Source organism: Dermacentor silvarum, chromosome 2 (genome assembly GCF_013339745.2).
Source record: "Dermacentor silvarum isolate Dsil-2018 chromosome 2, BIME_Dsil_1.4, whole genome shotgun sequence".
NCBI lineage: Eukaryota > Metazoa > Arthropoda > Arachnida > Ixodida > Ixodidae > Dermacentor > Dermacentor silvarum.
The window spans coordinates 91,877,950-91,893,552 of record NC_051155.1 but is presented as its reverse complement, the minus strand read 5'-3'; the positions used below and the strand labels follow the sequence as shown (position 1 = coordinate 91,893,552).

The following is a 15,603-nucleotide window of genomic DNA, read 5'->3' as shown; positions in this document are numbered from 1 at the left end:
CGCAAGTCTTTCGTCTCTTTTAATGCGAAAGCATTATATACGCCCCATTATGCGAAAATCCGTCCGTCGGCATTGGCGTGACCGAAATATGGTGCCAAAGGTGGCCGACGCCGCAAGGAGTAAAAACACGTAAAAAATCCTCCGATTGACGCCACATTTCCCAGGAAGGTTCCTGTAAACGAAGTAAATTAATGGCTTTTAAAACCAAAATTTGCTACATTTCGGTCTGGGTGGGAATCGAACACTGGCCTCTGGGGGCCGAGACGAGCACGCTTTCCCACAGTTCGGGCTCACTAAAGGTGTGCTTAGTGCGTGCGTCATTGCACACGTCACGTCGCTGCCACGTGGCTGACTAAAGATGTGGCCTAGTGCGTGCGTCATTGGGTACCTGACGGCTCAGACAATAAGGGAGAAGGTGGCGCCGCGTCATAAACGTAGAACATGAGCGCGTTAATTAATTTCCGAGCTCTACAAACGATATCATGCTTTAGCATTCCCACACGTAGGCAGTGTTAGCTGTCGCTTACCAATTTTTTTTTCTGTCCGTCTGTATGATGATGAACCAACAAGTCCAAGCAGCAACAATACCGAAGCTTGCTGATATTTATCCCGCAAAACGACCTGCCAAATTGGCGCGCTTCCAGTTGAAGCCTAATGAGAGAAGCTAAACCTAAATATTGAATTACAGTGCGGAATAAGTACGCCGACGGGAGAAAAGGTGGACACGCGACTTAGTTATACGAATGATTTATATTTATTTCGAAAATGAGAACAGAGTATAGCCCACATCTGCATCGGCATAACTATGTACGCAAGCAGTAAAATGCAAACATGCAGAAGTCAGTTAAAGTGCTTGAACATACAGGGTTTTTCAGCGAACACTTCCCAAAATTCGTAAAGGTTGCCTGTGGCAGATAGGATAGGATAGGAATAAACTTTATTTGTCCAACGGTTATGGCTGTTGGTGCCCGGGGCTAGGCTGCCAGGGGTCCATCGCCGGAGAGAAATCTTTAGAGATGCTCGGCAATAGCCCTGCCCCGCTGGACGGTCCACACCTGGTCCTCGGGTGCCTCGCTGAGGAGGGCGGCTTGCCATCTCAGCGAGGCGCCCCAATTCAGAGGGTCCTGCTGTTGTCTTCCCCCTTCCTCTTGGTCCTTCTTCCTTATGGCGTTGGCATTCCCAAAGTACTTCAATTTTTTGTGCAAGTAATGTCCGCCTCTTCGAGTAGACCAGCTCATTAACTAGAATTGGGCTATCTCCCATAGGCAACCTTAAATAAATTTTGATAGTGTTCGCTGAAACACCCTGTATATTTAACCTCTTTATGGGATTGTACAGCACTATACTAGTCAATATACCGAGTAACGCAATGCGTTTGAAGTTAATTCCTAAACAATAGGAAATCAAGAAGGGATCCAGCAGATGGATTAGCACACTGTTGTATCGAAGTTGGATAAACAGAGATAAAGCGCCCCAGGAAAGCTGGCCAACGTTTCGATATGGTAGATCTGTCTTTGTCAAAGGGTTTTCACAAAGATAGGTTCACCTATCGAAACGTTGGCCAGCCTTTCTAAGGCACTTTATCCCTGGTTATTCTACTTCATCATTATCTTCATCATCATCAACCTCTATTTATGTCCACTGCAGGACGAAGGCCTCTCCCCTGCAATCTCCCGGGAAACTGAACCTGGCAACGTTAAACACGCGCACCGTATCGAGTGAGGCTAGCTATAGCAGGGCTATTTGAGGCATTGCCTGGTATATTATTGGCTTAGTTAGGTTAGAAATGGTGAGCCTTATACAGTTCTGGCTAAGTGCCACGTCCTCTGCTACATAGGTCTTCCAGATAAGAGTGAATTCGGGGTAGGATTTCTAGTCGATAAGGATATAGCGGGCAACATTGACGAATTCTACAGCATTGATGAGAGGGTAGCAGTCGTCGTAATAAAGCTGAATAGGAGGTATAAAATGAAGGTAGTACAAGCCTACGCCCCAACCTCCAGTCACGATGATGAAGAAATGGAACAGTTTTATGAAGATGTTGAATTAGCAGTGAGAAAGGTGCAAGCTCAGTATACTGTAGTCATGGGCCACTTCAATGCAAAAGTGGGGGAAAAGCAGGCTGGTGAGCAGGCAATTATTGCCAACTACGGCATCGATTCTAGGAACGCTAGAGGAGAGCTGTTGGTATAATTCGCAGAAAGGAATGAGCTGCGAAAAATGGATACCTTCTTCACGAAGCGCAGCAACATGGAAGTGGACCTGGAAAAGCTCTAATGGAGAAACAAGGAATGAATTACATTGCATACTCTCGGCCGATCTAACTTTATTTTCACAGTAAAAATAGGAACGATTAGATGACTCAATGATTTCCTCTGGATTGCTTTTACTATAAAGGCACACATTTTAAATTACCTCGGTTTAGTAATTAGGCACGTTATCAAGCAAATTAGACTAATAACAATTTACCGAAGAAACATACTCGAGTGCTCTCGATGGAGAACTTGAGCGTGCCGCCCGAGGATTCTGTAACCGTTTCCTGAACTCTAAAATTTGATACGGTTAATTTCTTCGTGAAATCGCCAATCAGGGCACACGTAACAACACGAATAGACACAAGCATCTGACAACGCTGTTTTAAGTTAAGGCAAACTAACCTTGGAGGCCTATTTCGAGAGGATTGTTTCACGTTAGACTCCCAACGTATTGTAGTACTCGTCGAGCATGGCAGTGTATCCCAACCATAGCGGAGGCGTGGTTTTATACGAGTAAAAAAGAAGCGCAAGAAGAATTGTCAATGCGTTCAAACGTAACAAAATGTAAACCCCTGGAGTTGCTTTAATTATTGTTGCTTGTATTTGTGCAGGCTAGGGCACGGCCGCCGGCATGCTGCGCAGCGGCTCCCTGCTTGTCCTGGTGGCGGGCCTGGCGCTCTGCCTCGACCTTGAGAACGTCCAGAGGTCATCCCACTTCCCCGGCTCCGCCGGCCCCTCTTCTCACCAGGGCCAGCAGCACCACTATGGGGCCTCCAAGCGGACCTCAGTTCCCCGGAGGGACCCCGAGGAACTCCACGGGCGGCCCCTGGTGGCTTCCTCCAGCAGCAGCCCAGAAGAGAGACTCTACTACCGGCTCCTCTCCAGCCGGATGGCTCGGCTGCTCCCCGCGCTCTTGGGCGAACAGCAGCAGCAGCAGCAGTACGCCGGAGAGGCTCCCTTGGTCGGTGCGTCCTCATTCTTCGACGACGACAGCGACGACGAGCGGGATGACAGCCGCCATGATGGCCGCGCAGCCGGCAACGGCGGCGTGGCAGATGAGGACGCCGGAGAGGAGGAGCAGGGAGACGAGCAAGAGGCCGACCAAGTGATGATGTACCTGCCCAAGAGAAGCGTTGTCCACTCCACAGCTGGCAGCATGAGGAGGAGGCTGCAGCAGCCAATGTTCGGTGAGTGTTGTCGAGGGAGAGAGCGAGAGAGGAGAGAATGAAAATGCCAGTGGTCAATGAGACGCGCGTTCGGTTTGGTACCCCACACATGGGGAAGGGTGTTTAAGGATGAAAAAAAAAGAGAGAAGAGATAACGCCAGTGTGCCGGTTCAATCGGAGGTACACCTCGACATCGCAGGTCATGACTTGAACGTTCCCCATGGCCAGTGAGCTGACCCGAATATCATAGCCTAAATTGACAACGAAAGCCTAATCCCTTCTGATACATTGTGAACCTGGCACCTCCATTCCATGGCGGCGCGCGGTGAATTGCATTGTCGGGTTATTTAAGCAATGCCTACTTTACTTGCTCTCCCAGGTTTGGCTTGGCTGCCTGGCTCTTTGGTGCTTTTGGGTCGGCGTTTCTCAGTTGATATATTTGTGGATATATGTATGTAGACACTTTAAATGAGTGCCGAATGAAAGTACTAATGAACGGGCTGATTCAAACCTCATTTGCTGACAAAATGTGCACACTTCCGTTCTGTGTAACAAAAAACCTTCCTACATAAAACCTAAACATACGAGCATAATGTCGGCTCACAGGCATCTGTAAAGCACCTCTGTCTGGTAATGAAAAAATTAGGTATTTTTTAATGTTTAACGGGTTGTTTGATTCGCTTCAGTTTCTTTGATTGAGCCACTTTGTGTGTGCCACAGGGGATGTGACCGGTTTTGGCATATCCTCCAGATTCGGCATGTCCCAATGTGACAAAAGAGGTACAGTCTCTAAATATTGTTTGAAACGCGTCGTACTTTCCCATGCATAGAGCCGTCATCAGCATTCTTTCCTCGACAGGCATCATACATGGCCTTCGTCTTTGTGGCCCCGCTGCGTATATGTCTCGCACTGTGCATCCACCTGACTTGTATTTTGGCAAGTTTGTATTTTGGCATAGCTTGTGGGCTATTTCGTGCATTAATTTAAATATTGGATGAGAATAAGGTTGTGGCCTTTCTGGTGGTTAAAAAACACATTCAAAGCGATTACACGTTGATATCGCTTGAAAGCATACAAAATTGTACGCATCACCGTTAGTGGCCGAGCATTTCATTAGCGGCTCGAATAAAGCATCGATTTATATGGATTCAAACATGTTTTTTTACGTTTTTTTCTAAAAATCACGTCATCAATGCTCATTTCCCGATTTGCGATGGTTACATTTATTGCACACCCATGTGCATTGTTACCGTGGATAGAATTGAAAAAATATTTGTATACTATCGTAACTATAGTGATGCATGTTCACAAGTTCTCAAATAGACTTGTCTCCAACATTTGTTTTTGTTAGGTGCTTGACAACATTTGACCCCTGAAGACAGGGGTAAATGGAGATCGCAGGGAGAGGCCTTCGTCCTGCAGTGGACGTAAAAAATATAGGCTGATGATGATGATGATGATGATGATGATGACAACATTTGTCTCCTGTGCAAGACATCGACATGTGAAGTCCGTAAAGCACGCGAGCCTTACGATAGAGCCCCCAGCGGTTGCTGAAGTTATCGCGTTATCCATGTGTATACAGCCGCATATTTGCTGCCACTTGTCAGTGGTAACCTGGTCTGCGGTAAACGTACGGTGGTTTTTCAGACAAAGAACATAGGCACACGCCATCTCAACATTAAGTTCCATGCCAAAACAGAAAAAAATTTAAGTCCAGGTGCATAAACACCCGTCTACTGAAACTGTAGATGAGTTAATCAGTTTATTCCTTACATATACAATATATGCGTGAGCTAATTAAGTAATTAAACCCTTCGTCCATGGTCAATGCGATTGCCTTCTGTGCTGCATTTCAATGGCATACAATATCTCGCCTGTGAGCCTATTTCCTTATTATCACTGCCTCAAATAAATAAGAAGAGCAGGTCTAGAGCACTGCACGGGCTCGGGCTTACCCAAAAGCCCGAGCCCGGCCCGGCCCGTGGGCCGGGCCGGGCCGGGTAGAACAGTTTTTTCACGGGCTCGGGCACGGCGTGTGCTTTTTGACCCGGGCCCGGGCCAGGCTCGGGTTTTTTGACGCGGGCCCGGGCCGGGTTCGGGCTTTCTGGTGGTGTGCATGTAACGTGCAGCGAGTTATTCTCGGGCGTCTCAACTCCGAAAAACATTATTTTTCGGTCTCGGGCCGGGTACGGGCCGGTTTCGAGTCGGGCTCGGGCCGGGCTTGGGCCTAAGGTAAAGGGGTGGCGGGCCGGGCTGGGCGGGTAACGTAGATTATTTCCGGGCCCGGGCCGGGCCCGGGTCTCGCCATAAATGTTTTGATTAGGCTCGGGCGGGCCGCCCAACGTAAAAACGGGCCCGGGCCGGGCCCGGGCTGGAAAAATTGGCCCGTGCAGTGCTCTAAGCAGGACCTCCAGAACGCTGGCCCTGTCATAGCCGTACATGTATATATTGCAGTAGACATTCGTAATTGGACCGAGGTGTCAATCTTCATCTGTTCCTGTAGAAATAGTGAGGAAATCGGCAAGTTTTTGCATCATCACCGTCTACATCATTGCGCTACCATTCTTTTATCGCACCATACGCATTGTTTATGCTTAGGAGTGCTACTATAACGCAGTGTTTGTCGTGTAAAACCTATAGGAGACTTCTCTAAATGTCAATATGCTGAAGATCACTGCTCCGTTTTCATTACACTATAGTTGTCCGACTCATATGCGTACCGGGAGGTAAAGAACGCTCAACAAACCAGTCCTGGCAGTAACGCAAACTGAGGAGCTGTTCATAGTGGGAACTCTCCTCATCACACACACACACAAAAGCATAGCCCAACTTCATTGCACAGCTGTTTCTTCAAAGTTCAATCACAAAGGCACGTTTGGTGCACCTAAGCCGTGATTCGCTGCAATGTGCCGAAAGCATAGATAATGCACGCAGCGTGTTTCGCCGTTTCGGAGTTCGGTTCTGCGTTTCCGTGGCACGAGTTCCACATACCGATAGTTATAGAAAGATTGAGCACTGTCGCTGTGACGTTCAGAGGCTCAACATGACGCAACAGATAAGCGCAACCAAAATGAGCCTAACTGAACGCGGCCCCACCAACAAATCGCACTTTTACAGCTGAGCTGTTAAACGCTAGTTTCTTGCGGCTTGGGTGAGTAGGAAAAAAACATGGCGGCAGCCCCAGAGCTCACGACCGGCCGATCCCGGGGATAAAAACGGTGATAAAAGCGTATCACCGGGTATGCCTAAGCTGCGTTTAATCGCGAGAAGTCTCAAAATGTATTGCGATAAAAAAGATATCGTAAGAAAATAAAGCAAAACCGGAATAGACAGTGTTTAGGATGGATTTTGGTTTGACGTCACAGGCTCTATATAGGCAAACCACGTAACCTTATCTCAGTTCGCTTCCCCCCGCGCAATGGGTACGCCATGTCAGCACCACTTGGATAGCACAAGGCCTACGCACTCCGGTAATGACGTCATGCTAGCTGGCCCGACGGCCACAAAATGTAATAGGAATGCTCCCGCGTAAGCAACAATAATTTTGACGTCACCGCTTTCGTCACGCCAGCCTTAGCAATGGAAATTTCGGGCCAGGTGCCATGGCGTCACAGACCGGAGTGCGTAGGCCTGTGATAACTAGGTGGTGTTGGCCGTGTACGGTGAGGACTACGGAAGAACAGGGCACCTGCTAAGAACACCGTCGTGAACAGGAGCGGGAATGTGCGCGGCGACGGTGGGCGGCTCGTAATACAAACGAAGATCGTGCCGGAAGCTCCAAGCGTATGCACCTTTGGTTGGATCACCCCTACCGACTCGAGTACCGTCGTAATTGTGGGTGATTTCAACATAAACAGGTCTCGGCCAGACGGGAAGTCGTTCCTGGCATTTCTCTTGGAAAGGTTCGTCATTCAATTTTACACAAACATCGGTGCGCACACGACACGTCATCGGTAGTGTATAGACTTTTCATACAGCTCTGGTGGCCATCCACCTTCACATAGTGGAATTGATCTGAATCTTTTCTTACATTTTAATTACCGTTAAGGAATGACTGATGCAGCAAACCGATTGCAAACTCTTGGCCATCACGTCCTTTTATTTCCAGATTGCAGCACTTCAAAAAAAAAAAAGAGTACAGGGATGGTGGATAATGCTATAACAGAAGAAAAGCATTCTCCACAAAAGCATTGCCGATTTAAATTTTCATGAAACACCATCTCTCCGTGCATTGCAGGGGCAAACGTACCAAACACGAAATTTTATTCAACTCCATATTAGTGCTATGCTATGAGCTGTATAGAATGAAATTGAAGCTACATATTTGTGTACTTTACCTCACTGACGCTTTTTTCTCGCCCCGACGTCTGCCAATTCTATCGCTATTTCGTATTTTTATGTCGGCTATATCTGTATACAAAACAAAATATCAGCTTTCTACCATGTTTTCACGTTCAATAAGTGAAAATGCTAGAATGGCCGCTGCATGAACCAAATAAGCTAAAAGGACTTTGTGTATGTTCTTTGAATTCAAAAGGCGTACTTCGCAGTTTCTTTTTCTTTTCTTTTTTCTTGCATTCCGGTCGGTACATAGCGTGAGACGCTAATGCATTTTAAATTATCAGCCTTTGGTGTGCAGCTCCGCTTTGGCAACGTCGATATTTTCTCGACGTCGAAGTGTTTGGAAGTGCAAGCGACAGATCCCACCTTCTATTGTTCCGTATGCGCACTCCAAACAATTCTGCATAAAAATTGGCAAGTCACATTGTGACAACTTTGTCTGCCATTTACAGAAATGCAAGAGGCACTCAGCCATACGATGAAGACATTGATGTTTTTCTGAAGGCACTGGTTTAAATGTTAACTTATCGGCGCGAAGGAATACGTTTATGTATACATCATTTTTGCGGTGCTCATATAACCCCACAATGAATGGGCTAAACATATTTCCTTTGCTATTTACCGCTGCTTTGAGGCACAAAGAATGCTCGCGATTAAAAATGAAGCGCATGATTCACAAACTATAGTGAACATGATGCTAGGGCCGATGCACTGCAAAGATTATATTTCAATTATTTTTCTTTTCGTGATGCGTGAGCATTCGAAGCGATGCTCTGCCTTCGAACTTGCCAGAATCGACTGGTCGTGTGCGGTGGATGACCAGCAAGAACCACAATCCTAGACGTCCCAATATTTACTTCATAACGGCCCAGGGCCTGTTCACAAGGTCGCACGGCATCACCAGAGACACGTGTGTGTAATAATGAGCTGTAAACTGTAAGATATAAAAGGCACACTACTAGTATCTAAGTGCTACCAAGCAATGGTAAACGCTGACAATAAGTTCAACAAAATAAGTAATTTCAAAGCAGGTACATAGGAACTTTTTGTGGCTCTTACTCGGAAAGGACCTGTGATGTCAAAAGGCGAGGGCACAACGCGTAAGAGTAATGAGGCCACGGTCGAATTGTTGGTTCGCTCATTTAATGGCAGAGCTTAGCATCCGGTCATAGTGGCATCACGATGAATTTATAAAGCCTTTTATTGGTGTAAGCATCCAGAAATAAATATATACAGGCGTTTGTGCATTCAGATCCTTTAGAATGCGACTTTTACAAAAAATTGAAGGTGCGCCTCCTGCGCACCAGTTTTAACGTTGCAACCACTTATCGCAGCAGTTCGAGTAGGCAGAGCAGGGAGCCCCATGATAGCGAAAAAAAAAATGGCAGCGTATCCATGCTTTGGAGACCATTGGCTACAGTAATGCGACTAGCAATCTTATGATCGGTGTGTAATATTGGATCCTTTAAACTATTGAGCAACTTTTTATCAGCCAGGCACGGAGACGGTAAGAGGACTCAGGGAAAGACACACGTGAAATGGATTCGTGCATGGGGCTCGTGCTGCAGCTAGACTCCTCTCGCGCTTCTCTCTGGACACGCGGCGCCGCCTAGCGGCGACTCCGGGATGAATAGCTATGCCTATCCACCAAGCGGCCGCCCTCAGCGCTGAGGCGGCGCTGTTGCTTCATTATATTTAAGGCTACTTACCACTTGTACCACTTGTACTTACAAGTGGTACTTGCACTTGTAGTACAAGTGGCACTTGTACTTACAAGTGGTACTTAGAAGTGGTTACAAGTGGTAAGGCTACTTACCACTTGACCACTTGATGATGACCACTTGTACCGTCGTCAGGCATCAATTCCGGGAGAATTGGCTAAGAAGGGGCACACACCAGTTTGACGTACGCATTGCCGAAGTTGTCTTCTCGGTCGAATACCCAGTGGCGCATACGCAACGACCCAAGTTGTCTAGATGGCCAAACGGCAGCCAGGAGCAGGTTGTCTATTCGGGCACTTACTTAGTGGCACATGTCGCCTGCTCAGTAAGAAAGCAGCCAGCGCATACCTTGTGGCCCAAGCTAGTAGATAACTTGGGTCGCTGGGGAGATGAAAGAAGATAGACACGGACAAACAAACGTACCGCGAAGTGGATGGTGTTCCTGATAAATGCCTATCGCATTAAAATAACTCATAAACAAGACATCTGGAAGCATATACTCGACACGTGTATGAAAATGTATAAATTATTTTCTGGAATGAGTACGTGTATCAGTGACAGGAAGTGCGTTTACGGGGGGTGCTTTCAAGTGTAAGAATAAGTAACAAATCAACAAAACTGCTACAGTTAACATCGACACGCAACAGAAAAGTTGAGACATGGAGCACGAACTAAGAGACAACGCTAGGGTTCCTAGTCTCAACGTGATATACAGCGGTGTTTAGGATGCATGATTTTTTCATCGCTGCCAAAGGGTAAATGCAAGTAATTCACATAAAAATTATTTGAAGAAAAGCACGTCGTATAATTCCAATAAAGGTTTTAGTGAACACCCGGTGCAGTTACCTCTATTTACGAACCTATTTTCACTTATATTTTGTTTTGTTGTCTGGCCCCCGACACTCCCATAGTGTGGTTGTCACCCCGGCCTTCTAGCCAAAAAATTTCGCCATCCCTGTTTAAGGCCTAGCAACGCTGAAACAAACAACTCTTTGCAATTTTAATTACAAAATCAGCGCTTCTTGTACATAGTCCTCAGCGTGAGATGTGTGGGCGAACTGCATGTGCTCTTGGGACAAACGAACGACAACGCAGTAGTGGAAACAATCAAAAGGGCGTTTACTGCGCCTTTAATACACTATTGGCTGCTAGCCGAATTACTACGCCGATGGACACGCCACAAAATGAGGAGGTCCGACTCACCGCGACCGGATAGCGAGCAAATATGTTTGCCCCATGGTGGAAACCGACGCCTAGTTGTTCGCGTGTACGGTCACGCCAACGGTGGCGCGTTCGTATGATGATCGTGGTCTCCATTCCGGTGCCAAGCTCCGAAGCCTTTCCTGGAGAGTCCCGCGAAGCGGGTCGGGGTTCGCGCGAAAGTTCCGCACTGCCCGCCGACCCGACGTCAAAGAGGAAGCGCCTTCTCCCTTTCGCGTCGAAGCAAGCCCGCCGTTAGGTGGCGTCAGCCGCGCAACACTAGCACCATCTCTCGTAATACGCCCCAACCACAGCCAAACTACGGTTGAAGCGGGCAGCTTGGGCACTACCATTATGATACACAGTCACGGTAGCACTTGGGAACCGTCCGGTAAACAACTCTTCGCAATTGTAACTACAAGTACAGCGCTTCTTGTACATTGTCCTCAGCGTGAGATGAAACTAAACAATGGCTGCTTTTACGATTTATTTCTCGCTCATTGAGAAGGAGAGCAAGCAATCCAGCCAAACTAGGATCGAAGTGGGCAGCCGTTACCTTGATGATGCACAGCCACGGGAACCTACGGTAAACTTACCTGCACCCGGTACAAACCATACATGTACAGCCGTGGCTGCTGGTGTCGGTAATGGTAAGACAGTAACTGTGTGCTAAAACTCTATATTGATAGCGTGACCGACTGGTCACTTGATGTTCGATTTCTTACGCGGTATCACTCTTCCAAATACGCTTCTCCGGATTCGGCTATGTCCACCTGCCGCTTTACCCGCCACGACAGCCCAGTGGCTATCGCGTTGCGCAAGTGTTGCCAGGTTGGACGAGGCGGCGTATCCCAAAGCTAAAGAAATTGTAGCCCAAACGTAGCCAGACACAAAAAGAGCAAGAAAAACGTGTAGCCAAATACAGCCACGTTTATTTGCAGTCTCATTTGTACATACATTTATTTTCACATTCCACTACCGCAATCCTGTTATGCACAACCCATCGTCGCAAAACGTCCCAGATGGCCGATCCTTGGCATCAACAAAAGCGCCACTGTGCTTGCTTGCAGAAGCGAGGGAAAGAAGTTGGCCCCGGAAACTCTCAAGTACCAGTAAATAGAAAGACATAGCGAAATCGAAACAATTGTGCATTATGCTTTCGAATGTGATGCACAACCTGACATGAGATCTTAGGCAATTGCGCAAGTAATTAGTAATATAATTTTCTCGAATTTGTTAAAAAAAAAGGCTACTGAAATATTCATCAGTTTGCGCAAAACACACTTTGTCTCATCGTTCTATCTTGTTTTCTCCTTTTTACAGCAAAGCTATTAAGGGCTCACTCTTCGATGGTCGCGTGCCGGCAATAGAAAAATTGGCAGCCGATTCACGAAGTGAATGCTGATGATGGAGGGAAGCTCCTTGGACGATTATGAAAGGTTCATGAAATATTTATTAAGTGATTACGAGACTGTGCTTCGGGGTCTTGCAGCCGTTACCGGCGTGCTGCTGCTTCTCGTGCTCGTAGCTCGGGGTTAGCTTCGCGGCGTTGCCTTTGGGCTGCCGCGTCTCGTTCTCGAAGTGTAGCATCAGAGTCACCACGTTTGCGTTTACGTTCGCGCTCCTCCATACTGCAGTGCTAAGTGTAGCTACAGCAGCGCGGCGCCGGCACCTGCGCGCGGTCGGTATGCGTGCTGCGCGCGCTCTGCGAACGGTTTTGCGCATGACGTTGTGCGCTTGCTCGGAGAGGGGTTTCGGAGCGGCGCCGGCGCAGCGCAACACCTGCGCGCAGTCGGTATACGCGCTGCGTGCGCGACGGGGAGCTACGACGACGACCGCGACAACTGGACATCATGAGAGCCTAAGGAGCTTCGCTCCTAAAAAAAGAAATCTCATTGGCAAAATCTATTGACGCTTTTTGCGGAGCAGTTTGTTTTAGAGAAACGAGATGGCGCTCAAGGCAGCGCGCCATGCCTTTCCTCAGCGACCGCGCACGAATACGAAACCATTACCGCTTCTACCTTGCTTCTGTGCGATCAGCTGTCAGAAATGCAACTGAGTTTTCGCTAACACTGTGCTCCAATCATGCTAGATCTAATCATGTGGATTGAAGACGTGTGCAGTAGTTGGCTGCAAAAATAATGACTGGCATGTTAAGCAATAGAATGAATCTGTGTAGCCAAGTTTGCGGACCGCTGTTGCCACTGTCACAACGTGTTACCGGCACTTCGTGATGTACGGCTTTCCTCGAGGATACATAAGTTTGCTCATCCGCCAGCCTTGTATCGCTAACCTTCAAAGAAAGGGCTTCATCCCCAGAACGTCGGAAAGAGTGAGTACCACTCATTAAAGAATGACAAAGATAGTAGCGTCGCCTCCTGTCATAGTAAATTTCGCGCACGTTATCTACACACCTGTCCCAAATGGCAGGAAAACTTACGCCCAATCTATCGCCCACGTATCAAGAATAAGTGAATGGGCGCACACTTGAATATATGCGCACTGTATACGCACGATAAATGACAGATTACAGCGATGGCGCACGAATGGTGGAAGCTGAATGTTTCGTGATGGTCCACAAGAGTAAGCGAGTTACTAGTTGATATATATTTGCTACAAGGTATTACAGTGTACAAAACAGCTAAGCTTGAAGCCTTGTGCACAGCAAGAACAAATCTATTCGAACTGAGCACACCCGCGATCGGTTAGGCAGAAAATAATCAGAGAGTGGCCGGACCGAGGAACTTCACTGAGTCAGAAACTGACCAGCCACTGCTTCATAATATTGGCGGAATAAAGAACCAAGAGCAAAACACAATAATCCTGGCTGAATTCATGAGCGGAATGTTTGATTAGCTGGAATACATAATTAGCCCCGCTTTTGGAACCCGTTTTTAGAACAACCACTATATACGCTGCTTGCGCCGTTTGAACATTGCTTAATCAGCTCCGAAGCGCTTTTGCATGTTCTCTGAAGCTGTGATCAAAGCTTCGTGTCGTCCACCTAGTCACCGTCTACGATATCTCCGAAAACAGAGGTTTTCTAAGCCGCGCCGGCGTCATACACTTCCATCGTAAACGAGGAGGCAACGGAGGCAGTTGAGGCAAGCAATGGACGCGTCACCACCTGATAAAACATGGCAGCGCCCACGGGATCGCCGCGAAAACGGTCAATATGTGACTGAGAGTGCGCCAGGGCGAGGGACGCACGCTTTCACGGGGAGCGAACGCACGGCGGAAACGCGACTTCCCAGTGGAAGGGGAGCGGTGGGCGAGGAGGGCATCGAAGCACCCTAGACTGTGCGTGTGCGTGCCCGCTCTCCCACTGGGGCGCATGCGCGCAGCCCTGCTGGGGAGGTGTTTATTATACATAAGGAAGAGACGCTTAAATTCTGCAGCCCCTGCCGCCTGTGCCGCTAACTCTCTCTGGGCTCTCGCCCACCTCTCCCCTAACAGTGTCGACAACGGCGCTAAGCCGTTCCCTCACGTAGTCAGCTTTTTGACAGCGGTTGTGTGCGGTCACAAAAACAACCCGCACAACTGTTGTCGACGGCGGCGTTTAGGGAGCCTACATGCAAGCGCTTGCATGTAGGCTCCCTAGCGGCGGGGTCTTGCCCGCGTTAGCACCGAACGCGCGCGGCGTTAGTGACGTGTTTACAAAGAACGTGCCAACCTTTGCCGTACACCCTATGGCGGTGTTCCGTAGCGACCATAAGGCCATGGTCCCTGCGGTCACTAAATAAATGAAAACCACCGGATCATATATATTCATATTTCTTTATTCGTTCATATAACAAATTACACCATCACATCTTAATAGTCATAATTGGAAATACATAATTCCCACCATAGTACAGCTTCGCTGGTCTTCCATCTCCATCCCAGTGGAAGGGCTGACAGTTTTTTTCTCAATTAGCTTGGCTCGGGTTAGCTGGGACACACTCTATATAGTTTCGATTTACATCAACTTGGCCGCCATCTGAGGTCTCTAGCACACCAAGAACCTGCATTAAAAAAGTGAGAGATGACAGATGCCTATCAAGGTCTGAATCGGTGTAAGCGAAGCTTTAAAAGATTACTGCACAATACGGCACATCAGTGTAGAAAGCGCGCAGTCGTTTTCGGCGACGAGCACGTCCCCAACGTAAGTCGCTCGAAATGGTAAAAGCCGCGACGGCGCACACAGAGCAAAGCTAAATTTCAAATTCATAACAGTGGTAATCCTGCGAAAACAGGTTACTGTGAAAAAGCAAACCATGTTCATGTGCTAATAATAATTGATGGCATATTGCGTGCCAAAACCACGATATGATTTTGAGCCATGCCGCAGTGGGGGACTCCGGAATAATTTTGACCATATGGCGTTCCTGAACGTGCACCTCAATCTATGTTCCCGGATGTTCCTGCATTTCGCCTTTATCGAAAGCTGGCCGCCATGGCCGGCAATCGAACCCGCGTCCTCGAGCAAGCAGCGTGACACCTCACCTGCTAAGCTAACACGGTAGGTGATGTTCTTGTGACGTGATGCAGTGATGTTATCGTGGCAAACATGTTTCGATATTAGCACAATGAGTACCTGCATCTGTGACGTTACGGGCAAACTATCTCTACGTAAAAGCACCAGGACCGACCTTTGAGCTCGGGGTCTTGCTCTCATTCCTTTTGTAGGGTGAGCTACACTGGCCGAGGTTGAGCAGTTGCGCGTGGCTCCTGGAGAGCTGTGCTGCGCATGCGCGAGGAGCAGTGACGTCACACGGCACACAGCTGGTGCGCCGGGCGTTTGCCCGGCGTTTGCGCTAGACCCGGCGTTTGATCGTTTGCGCAGGGCGTTTGCCAGTGTGGTATAGCCATGGAGAAGGAGTGCGAAATTGCTGCTCAGCGACGCAGAAGAGCGGAGAAGCTTAACTCATCGGATC

General features: G+C 48.1%; 1 protein-coding gene across 1 annotated transcript in view; it reads left to right on the top strand.

Moving 5' to 3' along the window:
• The window catches only part of LOC119441619 (uncharacterized), a 98,311-nt gene that overhangs the window by 44,772 nt on the left and 37,936 nt on the right, over positions 1-15,603 (top strand). Inside the window, exon 2 of the mRNA XM_049661463.1 lies at positions 2,867-3,442. Coding sequence (XP_049517420.1) covers positions 2,887-3,442 — 556 coding nt within the window. The 5' untranslated portion in view covers positions 2,867-2,886. The remainder of the gene's footprint in view (positions 1-2,866; positions 3,443-15,603) is intronic.